General features: G+C 43.6%; 2 protein-coding genes across 2 annotated transcripts; both read right to left on the bottom strand.

Annotated features, from left to right (window-relative positions):
* Positions 1-421: 421 nt before the first annotated feature.
* Positions 422-1,935, bottom strand: ndufa12 (NADH:ubiquinone oxidoreductase subunit A12). Its single transcript, XM_034578006.1, has 4 exons — positions 1,791-1,935; positions 1,357-1,442; positions 1,151-1,238; positions 422-699 (listed from the first exon to the last, which is right to left on the bottom strand). The coding sequence occupies exons 1-4, from the start codon at positions 1,877-1,879 to the stop codon at positions 519-521; spliced, it is 444 nt and encodes a 147-aa protein (XP_034433897.1). The 5' UTR covers positions 1,880-1,935; the 3' UTR covers positions 422-518.
* A 778-nt stretch (positions 1,936-2,713) lies between these two features.
* LOC117757115 (FYVE, RhoGEF and PH domain-containing protein 6-like) lies at positions 2,714-21,664 on the bottom strand. The gene is given in 22 exon segments (XM_034577889.1): positions 2,714-4,687; positions 5,242-5,390; positions 5,477-5,605; positions 5,698-5,792; positions 5,917-6,019; positions 6,104-6,253; positions 6,342-6,444; positions 6,549-6,628; positions 7,026-7,109; positions 7,225-7,293; positions 7,488-7,559; positions 7,643-7,701; positions 8,032-8,082; positions 8,435-8,522; positions 9,043-9,199; positions 10,100-10,251; positions 12,339-12,369; positions 12,877-12,944; positions 13,822-13,939; positions 17,501-19,350; positions 19,352-19,533; positions 21,365-21,664. Coding segments are annotated over 22 exon segments (3,843 nt in total). The 5' UTR covers positions 21,375-21,664; the 3' UTR covers positions 2,714-4,644.
* Positions 21,665-21,809: the final 145 nt, after the last annotated feature.

The raw sequence follows: 21,809 nt of genomic DNA, 5'->3' as shown, positions 1-21,809 counted from the left end.
GGTTAAAAACAACTTGGCAACACTGGGAATAAAGTAGACACATTGAAGTTGTGGAGCCTCTTTCACAAAAAGCAATTTGTGAACACCAATTGCAAATAGTCTAAATAGTGGATTTATTTCCACAGCTGCCTTCTCCCTCTGGAACTCCCCCCAAACAAATCAGAGACTGAACTGTGCAGCTTTAAAACGTTAACTAAAACCCAACTCTTCAGAAGCTTTAAAGTTGTACTGTGACGTGTATTTAATATTTATTAGTTGATTCCATTTGGCTGCAGAGGTTGATCAGAAATCAGAATATAATATTATTGCAGTTTGGCAGAAGATTCCTAATATGTTAGATATTGGAGCTTCATCCACCACGAATCAATTCTCAACCTTTGGGGAACACAGAGCTTCATGTAAGGACTGCGACGCTCATTTTAAACATTTGCGTAGAGATTTTATTCGGGTACATGTTGGATACAGAGGCAGGAAACCATTAATTTACAGAGTGGAGAATGCAACGTGCAGGTCAGAGGTCACTGGGCTGCAGCTTTGGGGGGAACCCACTCGTGGATCTTCTTGCGGGTGGTGGAGTACGGCACGTACTGCTGCGCGCTGCCGCTCACGTTGAACTGGTGGATCTCAGCCAGGAACTTCTTGGGCTCCGGTGGGTGTGTGGTGGGGGGGTGGTCTGTCATACAGTGCAGCCAGCAATGCCTAAAGAACACAGATACGATTTTATTGATGCTGAGATTTAAGCCCATGTTGCATATGAGGAAGTTTCCTAAATGTTTTTCCACCCTAACTTGAAATAAACATATTAGAAACACTCGTCATTGTTCTGTGTGAAGTGAATTCACTCTTTGGACGTTTCGCCGTCTCCACCATGACGAGTAAATAGTGGACAAACAAAATACACTTATTATGAGTTCGCCTTCCAAAAGAAACATTAAACCTGATGACTTCTTTGTTGAATTTTACTAAATTTAACACAAAATCTCATGACAGCATGTGAAAAGTGTCCAGGGCCACTCCTGATTACATGATTTTATCAGTATCTTATAACTAGATTAGAAACAAAGTTATTATCTTTCCCGATTAAATTAATTATTGCATAGTAACTACTGTAGTTTATTGCATTATCTTGATAATAAAACACAGATCGTACCATTCAGCAGGCACCATGCTGCCGTCCACCTCCCACATGGTGTTCTTTCCGTTCATCTCGGTGGTGTAGATCACCCAGCGATGTCGCCCTAAAACAACAACAACAAGCGATATCTTTACAACTGGTTTGCAAAAAAACAAATGTTGTAAAAGTGATAATACAACAAAGAACCAACGAATTTAGCTCTTTTGGGAAAATCCACTCACCAAAGAAATAGTTCTTATTGTCCTCAAAGTATTTGTTTCCATATTTATCGACGCCGACCAGGGCTCCGGTCTTCACATCATTCGCTCTGCAGACGAAACAATAACAATAATAATGTTAACTGACCCAACACAGAGAATTCACTCTTATCTATTTATTAGCAGATTGTCAGTGAAACAAGCAAATAGAAAACTTTAGCTCAAACACAACTTGTGACCCGAATAAATCAGAGGCGACTAAAGTTTTTAATGTTTATCTCAGTCTAGATACAGATGTTGTAAATAAAGACCTTAACCAGCTGTTTCTGGTTGAGTTAGCTGTCAACATGCTAACTTAGCTCAGCTGACTAAAAGAGCTAAGACAAGATAAAACCAAGTCACTCTTCTGTTTCCTGTTTATTATAAAGTTTCTCTCAGACTCGTGTCTTTAATCTCACCTGAAAAGCTGCACGAGAAAACCTCGCACTCCCCCGTGACCTCCTAATTGTCCCAAAGCCCTTCGGACTACGTTCACATACTCCGCCATCTTCACACGGACGAGTTACCGAGACGGACTGTGCGCTGGCATAAACAGTCCGGGTGACACGCGTACCAGGGGGAAACATCGTTCCAAGTAAAAAAACAAATAACTTCAGTTTAAATCATAGACTGTATTTAAAAATATGAATAATATAATTACAATAATTTAAAATGATTTCACATTGATTAGCACGGCTTCTATTTCATAATTATACCAACAGATCCAATTAAATAAAAGTATAACCTTATATCTTACGCTGTCCGACCTTGTTTTCACAAAACTTTCATAATCATCAAACATCAATTTAAAAACATCCTCACAGTTTATTATATAAACTATAAAATATATTTGATGTGTAATTAAACCATAACAAAACTATATCTACATGTTTATCACATATTGATGCCACCTTTTTCATGATTTATATTTCTTTGTGCTACTTGTACATGTAAATGTGTACAAGTACATGGAAGCCTGTGTATGATAAATACATCTTTAATACTAGAGTTTCTCAGAGTGCGAACCTTCATCTCTCCACTGCCAATGAGTTACTGCCAAACGCAGTCCAGTGTCCCTGCTGAGGGAGAGATGAGGGAATATAAATCATGAAGCTACAGTAAAATTCTGAGCTTTGTGTGAATCATGAGTCATTTCTTGTAAATTGAACGTCCACCTCTCAGAGAGCGACCCACACTTCACCCGGGCCTCCTGCCTCCCACACATCTGTCTGCACCCTGTAATTAAGTGGTGACAGTGGTTTTGTGATTCTGTGCCTCAGCTCGCCGTCTTTCAGTTTTTTAGAATAACAAAACAGGAAATGAAAACAGCAAGGACAGGATGTATTTATATATATATTTATTCTTTTTTTGTATTTATTAAAAACTGTTGCCTGACAGTTTAGAAACATTGTTTATAGGAAACTCTAACTCAGCCAGAGTGGATGTTTACAAATGTTACTGTACAATCATGGAGAAGCGCATGATTTAGATATTCACTAATCCAAATCGGGAAAAAAGGCACAAATGGAAATAACGACCAACATCAACCAACAAGCTCTAACGACAGAATTAACCATTTTATTTCTTCAATAAAAAAAAGGAGGAAGTGAGTTTATTTATATTCTGTGGAATCAACTAATTTGCCCACAAAGTGCAACCTGGCAACTGGTCCAAGAGAAACCTGAATAATTACTTTTTTGTTAATGAATTCAAACCTCAAGTCCCCAGGCTACAAAGTGAGTGGTTACATGAGCAGGATTCCTACATTTCAACCTTTGTTTAGCACCTATATTAATGTAGTTTATTTCAAAACAGGAGGTATAAACCACGAAGTCTGAACACGAGCATCAAGAAATTCAAAATCTTTTCTTCAAAAAACTCAATTTGTAGAGAAGGTACTAGAGGTTTGTAGTTTTACAGGTGTGTTTTTTTATTTGTTCGGTTACCAGGTTAAACTAAATCAACTAATTTCCCATGATGCAGTGCAACCTGGCCACAGAACCAATCCTAGTGTACCCTGGCTACAAAGTGAGTAAACAGATGCTTAAATTTATACCTTTAATCCTAGAATTTCAAACAGAGCTCCTGTATAATTGCAATTTATCTCACGACAACGAGATATAAAAAGGCACAAAATCTGTATTAAAGTATTAAAAATTCTGAATGTTTTCGTTCTTTTGAGCATTTCCTTAGAAATATATTTCATGCACAGTTTCCACAGTATAAAAAAAGGCCCACTCTCTTTAAGCACTTCTCTTTTCAATCTAAAAAAATAAAAATAACGGTTTTGATTGAAACATATTTCATATTAAAACCCTGACTCCCAAAATAAGCGGCAGCCTGTGCTTTTCCAACAATAAATCTTCCTATTTTATAAATATTAGCTCTCGGCTTCAATATAAAAAAGGTCAATGTTGCTCTTCTATTTCCATATAAACAGTTTTACCCATTAAACTGTTTTAATGTGGCAAAGAAAACAAAAATACATTTTAACTGTATGAAAAATATCTACATTATTCATGATATTTCCAGTTTTGTCCAGGATGTGTTTTTTTTTTAATCCCATGATTTAAATGATTGTTTTTAATCTAAAAATAAAAAGAGTAAAATCTCTGAACCAGAGAGATTAAACTAGAGAGAAGAAATTCAACTTCAAGCCTGATTTTCACAGTAAAATCTCACCTTTTACATGACATCAGATACTTTACGTCCGTGATTCAGATCAAACATCTTATTTTGAAGAGTTTGTCGGCAAGATTTTGCTTAAAAAAACGGAACCCGGGTTTTTAGACAACGTGCTTGAATGAAGCCAACATTTCATATATTTAGTTCCACACTAAAATGATTCCTTCATCCATTTGCATTTAAGAAAATCCTCCCGAGACTTCAGACTTCCGAGGGGCTTTAAACGACCCTGACAACTGTTTGGTGTCACTTCCACACACATGCTTCTGGACTTGACCTGTGACCCACAGCTGTAACTCACGATTAACTCCGACCTCAGCCGGCGGCGCTGAGCCACAGCAGCTGCTGTCGGTAGAAAGAAGATGTTTAGAGAAACAGAATCCAGCTCTTTGAGGGGGAACGCAGGCAGATTTCCACACAGTCTGTGTGCGTCTCTGTTTAAACTAAACAGTCCATCCGGAGTCCTTCCTGAGCCGGTGACCCCTGACACGACATCGATCGGGGGGAGGGGGGGGGGGGGGGGGTCGAAAGTTAACGATCAACTAGCTCCGTAGCTGAGATGTGACTTCCCCGCTAAAATAAAGAAGTTTACTGCTCGAGAATCATCGCCTCCTGGAAGGCCTCGATCCATCTGAGGACAGAAATAAAAACAGAAAATGAATTCCTACTAGAAAAAAACATATTAACCTGAACATGATGCACACATCCTCAACTTTATCTCAAGTTTCAATCCTCTAGAAATATAAAATATAAATATATAAAACTGAGAATAAATAGAAATTACAGCAATGAAAGCAATGAAACATTCAACATCATAAACATTTGAGAATTAAAATAAGCCAGTGAGAATAAATGGGTCTTGATCAATGATTTAAACGTTTCTAGGTCCTGAGCGGTTCTGGTACGAAGAGGAAACCTGCTCCAGGGATTGGGAGCAGCTCAGTCGCCTCTATTTTTAAGCCCAGATCTCTGGAGTGATGATATTAATATCTTCACACCTCCAGCTCCTTTATGCTTGTTTCTTTTCTTTATTAAACCTATGTGAGAGGAGCTGTCCTCATGTTGGATTTGTGACACGACTAAACTGAATTAGCTGTTATCCCGGTGACCACAGGTTTTGCCAAATCAACCTGGATCGAAATCTTTACATCTATAAAGCTTTGTCTGTCATTTTGAGTCGGATACCTCTGTGCAGTGGGGATGTCGTCGGCTTTAAAGATGTTAAACAGCGTGTTCTTGTGATACAGTTTGAACTGCAGCTTCTGAGCCGGCCCGTTCTTCTCCTCCCGCAGGAAGAAACCCAGCAGAGGCTGACTCTCCAGCGCCGCAACATCCTTCAGAGAGAAACAGAGGCTCAAACAAAAAAGGCAGAAAAACCACACAGAGTTTACAGAAGAAGCCAAATAAACAGTTTGAGTACCTCACTGGCAGCGTAGGTGTACAGGACTTTGTTCTTAATGACGAACCAAAGCCTCTTCCACTGCTTCTTGTGGCCTTTCGACCGGTTTAAGTAGCCGCTCATGGAGGAGTTCTCCGTGTTCGCAGAAACCTGGAAAACCATGTGGGAGAAATACATTTCTACACAGCGAAAACAAAATACAGTATTCAGGGAATGTAGCTCATGCATTTTTAATTACTCACCTCTTTTAGTGCAGCGGGAATCTTTTTCTGTTTCCTAGTGAAGGAAAAAGCTCCAGATTTGATGGGAGACACGGATGTTGAGGCACAACGGTCACCTGGAAAAATTCAGCAAATAGAAAAAGACCACATGGTTTTATCACAAGTAAATAATCTGTATCATGTTCAAATTTCAAAATTAAATAAGGGCTCAACGATCTGTACGAGAAGTGGTTTACTCACTATTCTCCTGTAGCTTAGCGAAGCAGTGATCACACACTCGTGCCGGCTGGTTCTTCAAGTACTCCAGGTAGTACTTATTAGCAGAGCACGCCTGACACACAACCTGTCACACACACAACTGCAGTGAGAGAAAGGTCGAGTGAATGATGTTGTGTTGGAGCAGCGGGGGGGTGTCAGTGGTTCTGACCTTTCCACAGGCGCGACAGTGATGCCTCCTCCAGGTGAGGGTGAACTCACAGGTACAGATCATGCACATGGTGGCCCTCAGGTCTGGGATCCAGATCGGAGCCTTCGAGCCTAACGGGGCTCCGCTGTCGACAACCCCCTCAGCCTGATACTAGAGACAGAAGGTCAGTGAGGATGCAAACAGGGTAAAAAAACTTCTCAAAAGACTTAACGAACTCCTGCAAAGATTTTTGTTTTACCTCCTCCTGACTCCGACTTGATGTGAAGGTTATTTTCTTCTTTGTGTAGTCGTCGATGGCCTTGGCGATGGCCTCCAGCCACTCGTCTCTCTCTGTAGCCGAGCTGCAAAGACACAAAATACATCAGAAGCTGCGCCAAACACAACCGGTTACAAATGTTCAAAGCTCATAACGTAGGAAATAAAAACGTAATCGTCAGGTGCTGACCCGGCAGACAGGATGAAAGAGCGCTCAACGCTTTCAATGTTCAGCTCGTTCTGATACGCCTCCTGGCTCGGCTTGCTCACCTGGAGAACAGCAGGAATTCACACGATTCAGAGAAACACAAGAGACAATGTTTGTAAAGTGTTGACGGGTTGTTGCAGCGAACTCCGGCACAAAGCATCAATAATTCATAATAAATCAGCTTTCTGTTTCACCGCAGATACACATTGGAAGATTTATAAGACTGAGAATCAAAAACAGCCGCTGAAAAACAATAGATGAGCAGAAGCTATTGTATATAAAATAATAAATATGGCATTTTATATAGGAAATAAATTAACAAAAGGATTTGATACAATATGATTGAATAAGATAAAAATAGTAAAAATCTGTGCACATGAAGGAAAACATTGCGACACTGACAGGAAAGCAATTAAAAGAACAATCAAGGATTAATATAATAATGTGTTTGTCTCTAACCTTCATCCCAGCCAGAGAGAGAACACTGTTGAGTTTATACTGGCCAGACTGGACCGGAGTGGTGTACATGAGTGCGTCATTAAACTGAACAAACAAAGAAACACACACACACACACACCCTCATGAATTAAAAGGAAATACAAATGTAAAAAAGCTGCATGAGGTCACAGATAACTTTCCAGGCGACTTCTTTACTCACCAGAAAGAACATCCGCGGCTGCATGACTTTCCTGGACAGTTTCATGAGAGTGCCCTCCTTCAGGAACACCTGCAAAGACAGACAGGTTTCATTTCAGTCGGCTGCATCTAGAGGACATGACGTTTTCGAAAGTGGAAAATAAATTAATCACAACTAAGACAAAGGAAAGTCATTTAAAAACCAGTGACGCTGGTATTTGTGAGTCTTTTGACACGGTGACAAACTCGTGGACGTTGGTGTCGGTGCGATTCTCTGTGCCTCACCCTGCCTGGCTGAACGATCTCGTGGTGACCGTTGAGACTGTACTGAATCTGCATCAGCTTCTGGAAGTTATCCTGAAAAACAACACCACACAAACATGAGGCTGAATTCGACCGTCGCTGTAAATCGTCATGCGTTAAATGGGAATCCGTCTCACCCCTTGTTTCATGATGTCATTAGCGTGGTTGGCCACTTCCTTCACGATACTGAGGGCAGCTGTGTGGACAGCAGAAATAAACGATTTGAGTCCTCGTCGTTCAAACATTATATTTGCGGAGATGAAGACTGAAGCTTCCACTTCTTTTTCTTCTTCTCTTGTGTTAAGGCTGTTTTAATTTCCTGTGATTGGTCCAAACTATCAAAAATAATGTTTTCACTTTGCAAACGAACCAACCCATGGGTCAGCTTGATCTGGACCGAGACCACCTCTTTTAGTCTGACTAAATTATGGTCTGTTAATCCGGGCCTACAGTCCGAGGAAACTGAAAACACCGTAGGTCCGGAGCAAACACGGTTAGTGAGAAAGAGTTTTATCTTGTGTCTCACCTTGTGTGTCTTTATAATCCTCTGAGTCCTCTGGGAGGTTCTTCAGATAATCTGGAAAACAGAGAAGACTTTTTAAATTTCCGGGGAAGCAACAACAAAACATTTTTAAATACAAGAATCCTCATTGTTAGTGTCGAGTCTGTTTACTTCTAACTATTTTGAAATGATGGAAACCAGTTCAGTCCATGGTATGAAACAAGTATCTGTTAATGTAACTATCCACCAGGTGTCAGTACAGCATCAGAACCTGAGTGAAAGCAAACAGAAAGAGCCGCCGACCTTGGGCCAAGTTTTAGTCACATGCTGCCAATAAAAGGGCGTCGTGATCCAATAAACCCTCGACCTTCAGAGATTTGAGGAACTGAGCAGAAGAAGCAAAGCGTGAGCTCCAGTGTTTACGTACCTGTGAGCAGCAGCTGGTACTGAGGGATCCTCTGCACTGGTTTCAGCAGGTAGTGTTTCAGAGCCAGGCTGGCACATCTCGGACTCGTCTGAGACAAAACACACACACACACACTTGTTTTCGCACACTGCTTTAAAATCCCACACAAACACACACACACACAGACGTTTGCTGAAGTATTTAAACAAGCACTGGGGATAATGGGGCTTGATGGATACGACTGATACAGACGATTCTGGACTGAAGAAGATTTAACTACAGGATCTTTAAAAGTCTGTTAACGTGGAGGTTTAAAATTAAATGAAACTTAATTTAACATATTATGTAACATAAACAATCTCCTGGTTGAAAGCTGTGCTGAAGTGATTGGTCCATTAAGCGATTAGACGTTTGGCAGAGAACGACAAACAGTCAATTCGAGTCAATAAATGTAGATTTAGATACAGAAACAGATGTTGTTTACATGCTGACATTTTATTATTTTAGAAAAAGATAGGGAAATAAAATGTGAAGATAACTGTTGGCTGCAGCCGCACATAACAAAACAAACTAAGAAATCCATCTACACAAAGTGTAAAGTTAAAAAACAATCCCGTCTCTAACTCTACCTCGAACTCTCGGACGACGGCGGCGAACGCTGGGTTTTTCCTGCACTGCTCGTCCAGCAGCGCCACGTTGTTGTCGAACTGACGGATGTAGGTGGAGTACATCTTCAGGTACGGACCTTTCTGGACGAAGATGTCCGACAGTCTCTGGTGATCGCTCCTGTGACCAGACGGATGTGAACAGATCAGTGGAGCAGCTCAAGTTATCTCATCTTCATGTTTAATTCATAGGCACAATGCATCACAAGGGCCTTTAAGACAACAAAGTATATAATAAGTTATATCTTGCAGTCCCTAAACACGACTGCAAGATTGAAGAATTCCTTGAGTGTAAATTTAAAATGTTTGGGCTGTTTTAAGTTCAACGGTCGATGCATTCCATGAATTTGCTCGTCTTATAGAGGACGTCGGGCCAAATATGGGGCTTTACAGTTCCCCGCTGTGGGATTTGTATATAGTGTCGTCTGAGGCTCTGGAGGGGAAGCTCCAGCTCGTAACTTTAGAAAAATAACCCAGAGGATGAAGGTCAGGATATCTCAACTTAACCTTTTTTTAATATGCCCTAAAACTGAATGTAAGGGTGATACTGAAAAGATTTGAAACCAATACAGAGAAAAAAATCTTACAACCCAACAACCTTATTTTGAAGTTGTGACTAATTTAATTGCAACGGTCTGGGAAAAATTAAGTGTGTTTGTGTTTTTACCACTAATTATGGAATGGAAAGTAAAAACATTGTTTATTATCTAACTTTCAGTCATTCTGGATAATAACTTCAGCATTTATGTTTATTTTTCTGCATTAAACGTGGTTTAAATAACACGATGATGTTACAAGTTTGTTTATGACATGATGACTGTGTGTGCGAACTGCCTCCTGTAATGACCTCATTCTCAACTTCGTCCCACATTTCAGCAATAAAGTTGTTGGAAATTAATGTGGAAGCCAACATTTTAAAATAAAAATATATGTGTGTGTGTGTGTGTGTGTGTGTGTGTGTGTGTGTGTGTGTGTGTGTGTGTGTGTGTGTGTGTGTGTGTGTGTGTGTGTGTGTGTGTACCAGTGTGCCACCCTCTCCTCCAGCTCTCTCTGCAGGTCTCGGTTGAGCTGGTACAGTTGTGGAAGGTAGTACAGGATCTGGTTGAGGATCCGCTCGTCCACCACTGGCTTCCCGTTCTGACGCGTCGCCTTGGCAACAGCATCCCGAAAGTCCTGAAGATACACACAGCTGTTCAGTGACACACACACACACACGCACAGACACACACACACACTGAGCTGTACAGGGTGGGGTGACACATGACAACATACTGTATGGCAGCTTTAACAGGAACACCTGGTTAACACCTCATTAACTGCCCCCTCCTCCTACACACACAGAGAGACACACACACACGGCTGAGTCAGCACTCTTGACTTTGTCCAGCGTGCCAACACATACATCCACCTGGAAGGAAGCAGGGAGGCCACGCAGGATCCTGCAGTGTCCTGGTTAACATCCACTCACGTACACACATACACGCGCACACACACACACAAACACTATGTCCTGACATTGACTAACGAGCAGAGACCATTCAGCAGTAAAAGACATGATGAGTGACAGGTCTCACTCAGTATCAGATCCATATCCAGGTCATATCATTTTTATTGATTTTTCAAAACAAACCCTGTTTATCTTTATTACATCTGCAAATAAATGAGTTTATGTTTTTCAATGCGGTTCATTTCTTTGTCACCAGGATTATGCAGAAACTCCTGAAAATGAAACTTGGGCCAAGAAAGAACCCAAAATCTTGACCTAGATCAAGAAACTTACAACCAGTAACATTGAGTGATATTCGAGTTAATAAATAAACAAGACAATCTAATCAGCAATTATCTTCTTCCTGCAGCTTGTGCAAATTCCCACAACCTCATATTCCCAGTTGAGAAAAAAAAGATACACAACAACCTCAAAAGGACACAAAAAAACTCAACAATGAACAAAGACAAATATAAATAAAACACATATTTGAGTGTGGTAGCAGAAGTGCCCACATGAAAGTTGGGCAAGAACAGAAACTTCAAATGAAACAAAAACATTTCAAACGCACCACACCAAACACATATTTGCCAGCCCACGCACCCACCTGCACACACACACATACTGTGCACACACACACACACACACACACACACACACACACACACACACACACACACAGGGGATTATCTGAGGCATGCGTGTGTCTGGATGTCGTCTCTGTGGCCCGAGGAAGCAGCTGCTGCTCGGCCGGGCCGTCAGCGGACACAGAAGAATGTGATCTGACCTCTTTTCTTGGACAGAGCTCTGCGCCTCGCCCTCCCCCCGTCTGCCACAGGACGACGTTTTCTACTAATCCTGCGTTGGATTCACTAACGTCACGTCTGAGGCGGTCAGACAGGTGGACCCTAGACCCCCGACCCCCTCAGGGAGGGCTGAACCCTCTCAGCTGAGATCCCCCCTCAGGACAGACCTTGAACAGAGTCCGTCCTCGACACATGCACATAAACAAACGTGGGTCAAATGTTACACCTAAAAAATAAACTGGTTCCAGCTTCTAAAATGTGACAGTAGTCCTGTCCAGTAGGGTGATGTCCTGATGTATTATAGACAAAAGGTATTCCTCAATAAAATAATCATGAGATGAATTGATTGAGTTACAGCTACATCATCCATTTGAAAAACGTTTGAGTCTCAGCTAGAAGTTATTAAGATGCAGGAAAACCCTCCAACAAAGAACAGAGTAATTGTTCGCGTCCACTTGGGTCTTTTAATGTGAAAATGTCTACAAAAACTTGGCTTCTAAACTTCCACTACACAGTTAAACCTCGACAGAGCCAAACCAACACTCGGCTTCGGTTTCTCAACTCTCTTATTCCTGCATGAAAACACACACTGGCCTGACAGCGCTCCCCCTGACGAGGACTGATCAAAGCACCACCTCCTCTTTTCTGCAGCTCCACCTGCCCACTGCCCCCCCCCCCCCCCCCCCACCACCCCCGGGGGAGACCAAAACCCTGCAGCACAGCAACTTTAAAAGCCTCAGCCGTGGAATAACTGCATTATTCAGCTTTACAGACAATTCAGACGGCCAGGAGCTCATTAACTCCCGTCCATCCTCGAGGAAAAAGGTTTAGATCACGATTCAAAACAATCACAGTGTCGGTGTGGGGAACCAAACGTACAGTACAACCTATTATGTTTGGCTCTCTTTTGTTCGGAGCTGCAAAAACAGCACTAATGAAAACATGTTTAAAACAAATAAGACACTTACGATGTGTAGAAGCTTCAGGACGTCCACAAATCTGAAGAGAGAGCAGAAATACATGAGTAAAGCTGCTTTCAGACGTGCACTGAACTCCTGATATTCTCCGGAGGGGCTGTAGGTGACAGCGATAATGTCCGAGTCAGCTGCCAGCAGGAGAATATCTGGAGGATCCACAGCGAGCGAGTGGGCGTGTTGACGACGTTTCTAACAAAGAGAATCCAAACATCTCAGGATGCAAAAGAGGAGCCACAATCGTAGAAGATGCTGAAGGGCCGATGCCGGTGTTGATGTGATGTAAACATAAACCCATGAATTCTGCAGCAGAATTTATGCATCATCTCCTGCCTCCTACTTTCCAGACGCCGCCTCCAGCGTTCTTCATATGTACAAACTCCAGAAAGTATCCAGAGCCAATTGTGCTGATATTTTCCAGAGTTGATGTCTTAAAATGGCTTACGACAAATATAAATCACATTTTGCTTTTCTTTAAAACACAGATTCTACTTGTTGTTGCGAGCTCCCGCTTCATTAACAAACCACTCACACTTTCTCCGAGCTCATGATCTCCTGGGCGATGTGCACCACCTTCTTCCTCTTCATCTCGTCCTCCTGCTGAAAGAGCAGAAACACACAAACAGTCAAACTAACGCAAAGCAGCGACTAACCTCACAAAAATACTGGTTCACTCACAGGTTCACTGCAGACCACCATGATCACTGGACCCTGCTTCAGCGATTAAAAGCATTTCACAGCCTCACAAACAACAGCTCAACCCTAAAAGTGGAGCAGGAATCTTCCCTTCACCCCCCCCTCTCTCTGCCTCTCTCCTCTCTGATGGCGTGTTGTTGAATGGTAATGGGGCGGCCTCTCAATGACTTAATTTGGCCGGCGGCCTTGGCCCCCACTTGACTGAGACGTCCTCCTGGTCCTATCGGAGCCTGTGTTTGTGACGCCCCGGAGCTTTGAGGGGCAGCGGCATCATGCAGAAGGTCACACAGGACGAAGGGAAAACTCTTTCAGTTATTGAGGGAGCTATTCCTGAACCTGTAACACTCCTGTGTTTGCTCACCACCCCCCCTCGCTAAACACACACAAGCACGCACACACACAGACACACACTTCTTGAAAGCTGTGACCTGCAACACTTGGCAGCACGTGTGCCCACTATCTCCTGCAGTGACACTTTAGTCCCCGGCTGTGATACGAGTCGTCCATTTGTGATCTCTAAACGCTGACGGTTTATTCTGCTGACATCATGTTTGAAAAAAGGCCTGAGTCGCCATTCGGTGGCTGCAGGTTCAGTTCCGACCCGGCCCCTTTGCTGGGCATTCCCCACTCTTCATCTTAATGGCTTCACACTTGGCATGTGTATTGTTAAGGGCCCAAGGAAGTGCAGTGTCAGTCACATCACTTTATTGCTTTACAGTCCATCAGCAGGTGGCTGTGTACTGACTGACGTCCCCCTCACATTACAGAGGGAGCTGATTACCTGTCTGTCGGCCTCGTCCAGGTGCTCCTTGCTGGAGGTGGAGCTGTTGTCCTCTTCGTCTGAACTGTGGATCTCGTCCTCCTCCTCCTCGGAGTGGACGTCCTGACTCAGCCAGCCGCTGCTCGCCAACAAAAACACAAGAGAGCGCACATTCAGCACAACATCTGGAGTAAAATGAAGACTGTTTGAAATGTGTGAATGAGAAGCAGGGGCAGGAGAGGAGTGTGTGTTTGTGTTTGTGTGGGTTCAGAAAAACCCTCCCTGGATAAATAAAGATCACGTGCAGGTTTGTGAAACACGGAGGGGAATTAAACACAATAATCTTTACTCACACATGAGTATGAGTCAGATCAGAGACAAAATACTGATTACACTGAATCAACATCTTTGAGAAAAGGAAGCATTTCAATGGAGAGACCAGCTGAGAAGATTGAGAGAGGTGAAAACATAACGTCCTTGATAAGGAGAAAATCTCTGGCTCCAGTTGTTTACTTGCTGGTTTTGAAATTTGGCATTTTAGGCTTTGGGAATTTCTCATCGACCCCCTTTTTTACAATTTGCTTATATTCAAATCCAAATAAATTATCAATGGATTGAGAAAATAATCAGTAAATATATGAGTCCTTGCTTGCAGCCCCAATGAAATGATTCAAGGTGAAATACTGTTGAAATACTGTTGATATCCAGTGTTTGAAATCGTGAGAACATTATTTAACTATCAATACTGAGTGATATTGTGATATCGACTTCAGCTTTATCAAACAGTCCTAATTGTTTTGATGTTTAAAGTCGACGGATATGCCCACCGGCAGAGAGCTGCTTCTGGCAGCAAGACAACACGCTGCAACCCACAAGCAGTGTCGGTCGCCAGGTTGGAACAAGCAGCAACATGCGTGTGTGTGTCACTGGTGTTTTGATCAAGCTCTCATCGACTTTTCTGGAGAATTAAGTTGTCTAATTGTAAAGACTGATGTCCTGAGAGCTCAGAGAACGGAGCCTGAGTCCCCGCTCCCCCTCTTCTCGTTGTTGTTGCTGTTCTACAAAGAGGGTGATGGCTCAGAATAAAAATTAGACAGCGGGGACAGTGAGACTCCCACAATTCTCGCATTTCCTTTCACTCTCATCTCTAATTACCCACTTTCTCCTCTTGCCCTGTTTTTTCTTTCATACCTATTGACAGTTTCTTAAACCCATTGCAAACTCACTCTTCGTCCCTTTTTTTTTTTTTCCCTGAACTTCTTCTTTCTCCCGTACTCTTTCTCTATAGTCGAGCATTCCAGCACACTGGGTCCGGCACAGAGCGCCACTTGTTTACAGCCCGAGGCTACTTACATAAACTTAACAGGCTCAAGATGCCTGGGAAACACTACAGATTCACTCGCTCCCTCTTCCTTAACACACAAACACCCTCCTCGCCACTCTGCATACCACAGAGAATTAAGAAGCGGGGCGCATTTTAATGGTTTAACGGCTGATTTCACACCGTCACCTCACACGGGCCTGACCTCGTCACTTGTAGTGCCCCAGTTTGGACAGAGGAGACAGGAACCATGCCGCATATCATGGGAACAGCTCCTCATCACAACAGTCTGGACCTATCATCGGGTACAGAGTGACTCAATAAGATCTCAATAGCCTGAATGGGACCAGATGGCTGAGTCACTGCCAGTGTCCCTCGTCTCCCTGCTGAGTAAACGCTTATTAACCAAAACCAGTATTGAACCACAGATTCTGGCAATCAATTAATTGCTTGTTGATGTTTACCAAACTAGAATGTCACTGAATAGAGAGTGTTCCTCCGCCAGGGCCGGAAACTTCAATTTACACACTCATTAGATATCAGTCCCCTACACATGCTCATAAAGATCCATGAATTATTCCCTGAGAAATTGGTCAGGATCTACACCAAATCTTAACGAGCTCTTCCCTGACCCACACCACATCCTTCGACCACGCTCTGTGGTAATCCGTCCTGTTGTTTTTGAGTAATCCTGCCAACAAACACACAAATAAACTAGAATGTCGGTTCCCTTGAATTCTAAATCCCAAATAAAGCGGCACATTTCACATCTCATAAATATCGGTCCCTTTAATGAGCAGGAGTTTTAGTAGTTGAGTTGTAGTTTTTGTTCTCGTTTCATTTCATATTTAGATTTGTGTTACATTTTGGAGAAATAGAAGAAGCATTTTCCAGTATTTTCTTTTAAAAATCATATACCAAAAACAATTAATTAGTTAATTGAAAAAATAAGTGAGAAATGAGTTGGTAATGAAACTAATTACAGGTTTCATTTGTGTTTATATCCACCTGTATTGTTTTAGCTGCAGTAGAGAACTGACTCTTCTGTCCATTTGTCAAAATATTGAAAGAATATGAACAGATATTAGAAATTCGTATTAACTGTTGATTTTCCCAAAAGAAATATGTTACTGTTATAAGCTGGTTTTATTCTGTGTCCTTCTGGTTTTATTCTGTGTCTCTTCTGTCTTTAACTCATTAATAATTAACTATTGTTTAAATATTTTTCTCTCCTTTAACTTACAGCCCTCCTGTAAACTCTGCTTCTCCACTGGTGTGATGTAAAAAGACAGTTTGTTCATTCAGTCCTGACGAGAACAAAGCTCACACTTCATATTCTCTCACGGAGACTCCAGGAGAGAACTGGTGTGATGAGGTTAAGAAAAGGCTAAACACAGAGCGAGGGCGGGCAGGACGAGGAGGAGGAGGAGGAGGAGGAGGAGGAGGAGGCTGGTGGTTGCTGGAGGTTTATTTTCCCTGTTCTAGAGAGGCTGTGTGGCGTTTCTGCGATTCTCAGACATTTCCTGCCCTGGCCACTGAAAATAACCCACAGGAAAACAGGCCGACCTGCTGCACATCAATGCTGCATTCAAATTCAATGCCACTGGCTCAAAAGCTGACTTTCACGCTCTTGCACAAAACCGCTGGTGCCACCATGTGCAACCTCTCGCACGCACGCAAATGTTCCCACACTGAAGCTACCTGTGATAACAGGGTGATAGCAGGTCGGCAGCTCGGCCTGCGTCAACTTCCAGGTTATTTTTACCCACACGCACAAACAGAAACAGTCATCGTTTCAATTTGTGCAAAGAAAGTCTCTTCTTTCTAAACAGGGAGAGTTCAGCAATAACGGCTGTTAAACCGGAATGTTTTCTCTGTCATACTCAGAGATTATTGGATCTGGGATAATAAATCATCTTTACATATGACGCCTGTTTCTGTTGAGCTGCATTTGAAAGACGATTAAAGAAAATGTTGAAATGATTAGTAGTTTAATCTGTTGATTGGACAATTTAAAAAGAAACGATAAGAGCACTCAAGAGAGCTCAGACCTCCGCCCAACAGCCGCCTTTACGAAACCACATTTAAACTCACAAAATCCAGATTCAATTTGGATCTGCACCAAATTGTACAAGCTCAAATGTCTCCTATAAAGATGCAAGCTTTATTTTCATTTAGATCCATTAATCATTCTCTGAGAAATCAACAAATAAGTGGAAAAACATCCTATCACACAATGTTAAAGAGAAAATAAAGAAATATTCCTGTGAACGCTGGTTGTATCCATAGTGGGTGTTAGTGGGGTTTTTGACCAGTGGAAAAGGAGCTGAACTTGTAATAATCATTAGTTCCAAACACACTTTCAGGTAAATACTGTACCTCTCGTATTCGTGGTCTTGGCATCGGTGATAAGGATCCTGCACTTCGTAGATGTCTGAATCCGCAGCATCGGGGTCGTTGGGCCACCCCAGCCTCGCACTGTGAAACGGCAGGTTCATGTACTCGGGGATCTCCTCATACAAAGGGACGTTCTCGTACTCCACTTCTTCATCTTCCCCAAAGTTTTCAGACTCCACTATGCAGCTGTTGGGCCGCTCCAGGCTCCTCTCCCCCCGGTGGGACTCCATGCTGGTACAGTCCAGGGACTGCCCCGACTTTGCCAGCAGCTTTGGCAGCATCTTGACCGACAGCCGGAGCTCCAGCAGCTTCCGGAAGGAGAGGCTTCTCTTTTGAGAGTTGGCCCGGGTTGCCAGGTCAGCTGCGGAGAAGGACTGCGCCCTCTGCTTGCCCCCCAGCCCCGGGGCTCGGCTCTTCGGAGGCACGCTGCTCCTGGTGGGCATCTGCCGGCTGAAGAAGGTCACGCAGGGTCGGGTGAAGCGCCACGCTGTTTTCTCCTGAGGGGGCGCGGGCAGCTCCCTCATAGGGGTGTTCGCATGTGGAGGTGCAGGAGGGCAGATGCAGGGCGGATGGGATGCTGGCATGCTGTGGCGTTGAGGTTTTCTTGGCGGCGCCCTCGGGAAGGGCTGATCCTCAGCAGAGAAGGCTTTCCTGGCGTTGGCCAGAAGAGGGTGGCAGCCCAGTTTGATCTGTTTGGGGAGGCTGTGAGTGATCGGGTACCGCGCAAAGTCGCCGTACCCGTCCTCTTCATCCTGCTCCAGCCGGTGGTCATCGCCCTTTTTCCCGTGGCTCATGGCGTCACGTTGTGCAAGCAGGTCTAAGGAGTGCGAGGTGTTTTTGTTGAGAAAGGCCGCTGCGTAGACTGTTCTGTGGAGGCGAGGAGAGAGGGAGGTCTGTCGAGGAGGAGGGACGGGGGCGTCCGGGTCAATGTCTCCCATACCTGAGTCTCTTTGGGGTAAAGAGTCGTCACTCGTGTCCTGTGTGAGCTCCTGACCCTCTGAACTGTGACACCAACTCAGTCTTTCCTCTGCTTCATGCATCTCATTCCACTGCGTTTGTTCCTCCGCCGCCGGGTCCTGGGCACTGACCTCCACACCGTCCTGCCTCACCAGCGTCGGCTTTTTAAGTTTACGAGGGTGAGGGACAGGGAGAGGCTTACTGGGGGCAGCAGGGACCTGCAGTTCAGAGTGTAACCTGCTGATGGGCTCATTGTATTCTACCTGTAAGGATTCTGTAGATATCTCACGGAGAGGGACACTCGAGAAAACAATGATGCTGCCTGCAACATCACAGGCGGGCGTGGAGTATGTTAAATCTCCGTTTAACTCCTCAGTCTGTACATCAGGTTCTGCACTTTCCTGATGTTTTACAGCATCTGAATCTTTCTCCTTCTGCTCCTCAGTCCTCTGTGCCTCTTTGTTTGCCAGCTCCCTGTCCAGGTGTCTCTGTCTTTGAGGTTTATCCCTGGGCTTTTTGCTAATCCCTCCAGCCTCACCCTTCTCTGCAGCTACTCCCCCCTCCCGCGGCCCCGTCCCTGTGAAGCCCTCTGTAGAAATCCCATTCTGCAGCGGCTCTTTGTGCAACAAATCACTCCCAATCTCGGTTACACTTCCGTTTTCCAGGCGCTGGCACTGGGAGCAGTCCTGGAGCCCACAGGAGCAGGTGGGAATGATGTAGTCCGAGTCGCGTTTGCTCAACTCCGATAAAATCCCATTTCTAGAGTTGAGAAGTGAGAGGCCATTGTCTAAAGCTTCCTGCTGCTCCTGAGATAGGATAAGGGGTCCAGTGGGTCTGGGTGGTGGGGGTGAAACAGGGGGGGGAGGAGGCCGTGGTGGATTTGGGAATACATGGCTTCGGGGCAAGAGCCGGTTTAGCCCTCTTGAGCGTGGCAGGGGAAGGTTGGGAGACGACCCAAGGCTGCGCGTGGATCCCCGGTTTGGGGGCGATGGGCGGGGGAGAGGGTTTGGCGGTAGCAGGAAGTTTAGGTTTGGGAGCTAATGGAGGCTTCTTCACACCTTGACGCACAGAGGAGGGAGAAGAGTCACGGAAAAGTCAAACATTATTCACTCAAACTTCCTGTGACATGAATCATACAGCACATAAAACACACTTCATCCACGCCTCCGCTAATAGAAGCATAGACAGCTGCGTGCCGTGGTTAAGACAGGGGTCACAAGGTCGTCTTTAAGGGTCGGAGGAGAAGACGAGACATATCAGAATTCACTTTAGTTTAGTTACACTCAAAACCTTGCCACTCACACATTTCCTGCTCTACTTGTATTCATCATATCGTCATTAAACGATAACTCTGCATCTTACGACTCACTTGTTGCAGCAAAACACAAAGTGAAACTGGATTATTGAATTCAGATTGATAATTGAATTGGAGCCTTCCTTCCTGTTCTTGGAGGAGCTCGGTATGCTTGGTATTTTTCTACTTCTTTTCTAAATAAACTGTATAAAACAACGAGAGCAAACAATATTACAGACAAAAAGGTGCTGTTATGTTATGTCCTCATGTTAACAGCAAAGTTTCTGGCAAATTTTAAATCTAGAAATGTGTATTTTGGCCTTGGAATTACTCTTTAGAGTCTGTTTGAGCTGTCAAAACTGTTTAACACTAATCAAATCCTAATTACTGGATGTTTACTATAGTTCAAATGTGAATCTCTCCCAGTGAGACGTCAGTATCTCAGTGGAGTTACAGTAAATAAAGCTGAAATGAGTCTCTACACTACTTAAAAGCTGTGAATTAACACAGAAGGCCATATTTTCCGCTGAAACTCTTGGCTGGCCCACACCACGAGAAGTGGAGTCATCGAGCGGATGTTTCCAAAAAGGCCAACGACCAGAAAACCGCTCTGCCCCCCGATCCATGCTTCTCTCGGCGTTTCCAGACGCAGCCTCGCCCCAAACTCGGTTGAAAAATCACTAAATTATAAATTCATTCCGCTTATAAACACATTTGCCTATAAAGTGGGACAGCCATTTAAGTATTTTAACAATCAGCAAACGGTATTTTTCTATTCGGCATTCACCTTTTACCAGTAATGTTCTCCTTTAAGAAGTGGTACACTCCTAACTCATCCTGAAAACTACAGGAAAACTCACCGGGGATGGCGGCGCTGAGCAGAAAGAATGAATCCACTATTAAATCCTACTGTTTGTTTCAGTTTTATGAATGAGCCGAATCTATCACCACGTGCTGACAACACCCGTGAAGTTAATAAAACATGTCATAGACTATTTATACGTCCAGGAGCATGAGAGGAGATATTAAATTAGCAGTTTTTTAAAGGGAATTCGGTTTTGTGGGATAGACACCAGGTTTTAAAACCACTCGTGTCGTGGGAAAAAAAACACACACAACAACACAAACCCGCAGAGTGTGAGGAGAATCCACTGAAGTTGATTTTAACTTAAAAAAAAGTAACCACAGTTTTAAAAGGAGGTGTAAACTTTGCTGCAGGAACATCAGGACAGATGTTTCCAGACAAAGGATTTCACCTCCTCCTCCAGCTGCTGCAACAACAAACGGAAAAGGGACGTGTTTTGTTTTGGACTTGTTATTCATCCTGAGTTATAATAATGTTTTTTTGTTGTTGTTGTAGAAAATCCCTGAAACTGGAAACTTTCTTTTGCATCTTTGAGCAAAGCTGTTATTAAGGGAGAAAACTGTAATTAACTGCGGCTGCGTAGAAACAAGAGTGGACGCTACCAACCGTTACAACTTCACCTCTGCAGACACACACACACACACACACAAACTTTGTTAAACTTTAATAAACTTTACTGTGTCGCCGGGTCCGAGCACAGCAGCAGCGGGTTTTATCTCCTGGAACAAACCTGCGCTCATGACTCCCGACGGGCTCCTTCCTCCATGAGTGAATCTGCTTTCAATGGAAGTAAGAGAGAATCCGCGTTATTCGCTCCGTCGACACCATCGTCAGGTAGAAAAATCCCCGCAGGAAAAAAAAACCCCGCACGTCAAAAACCCCGCACGTCCAAACCCCCGCTGCGGGTCTTTATCTCCCCGCAGGACCAGCACGCGCAAACTTCGCGTCTCCAACTTTTTCCATTTTTCCTCCAAAGTTTTCCTTTTTTTTTTTTTTTTTTTTTCAGCCACGGTGCTTTTTTCCCAACACTGTAAAGTAAGGGAGGAAATGAGACACTTCCGCTTCCGCATTTCAAAATAAACCCACTGCTGAGAGTGACTGATCGGTTGTTGTGTTGTTAAGGGATGAACAGACGTGAATTAAAAAATTATGTATTCAACTATTTCATATTTTCA

This window comes from Hippoglossus hippoglossus, chromosome 23, assembly GCF_009819705.1.
Source record: "Hippoglossus hippoglossus isolate fHipHip1 chromosome 23, fHipHip1.pri, whole genome shotgun sequence".
Lineage (NCBI taxonomy): Eukaryota > Metazoa > Chordata > Actinopteri > Pleuronectiformes > Pleuronectidae > Hippoglossus > Hippoglossus hippoglossus.
The sequence above is the reverse complement of the archived record's forward strand: the minus strand, read 5'-3'. Positions and strand labels throughout refer to the sequence as shown.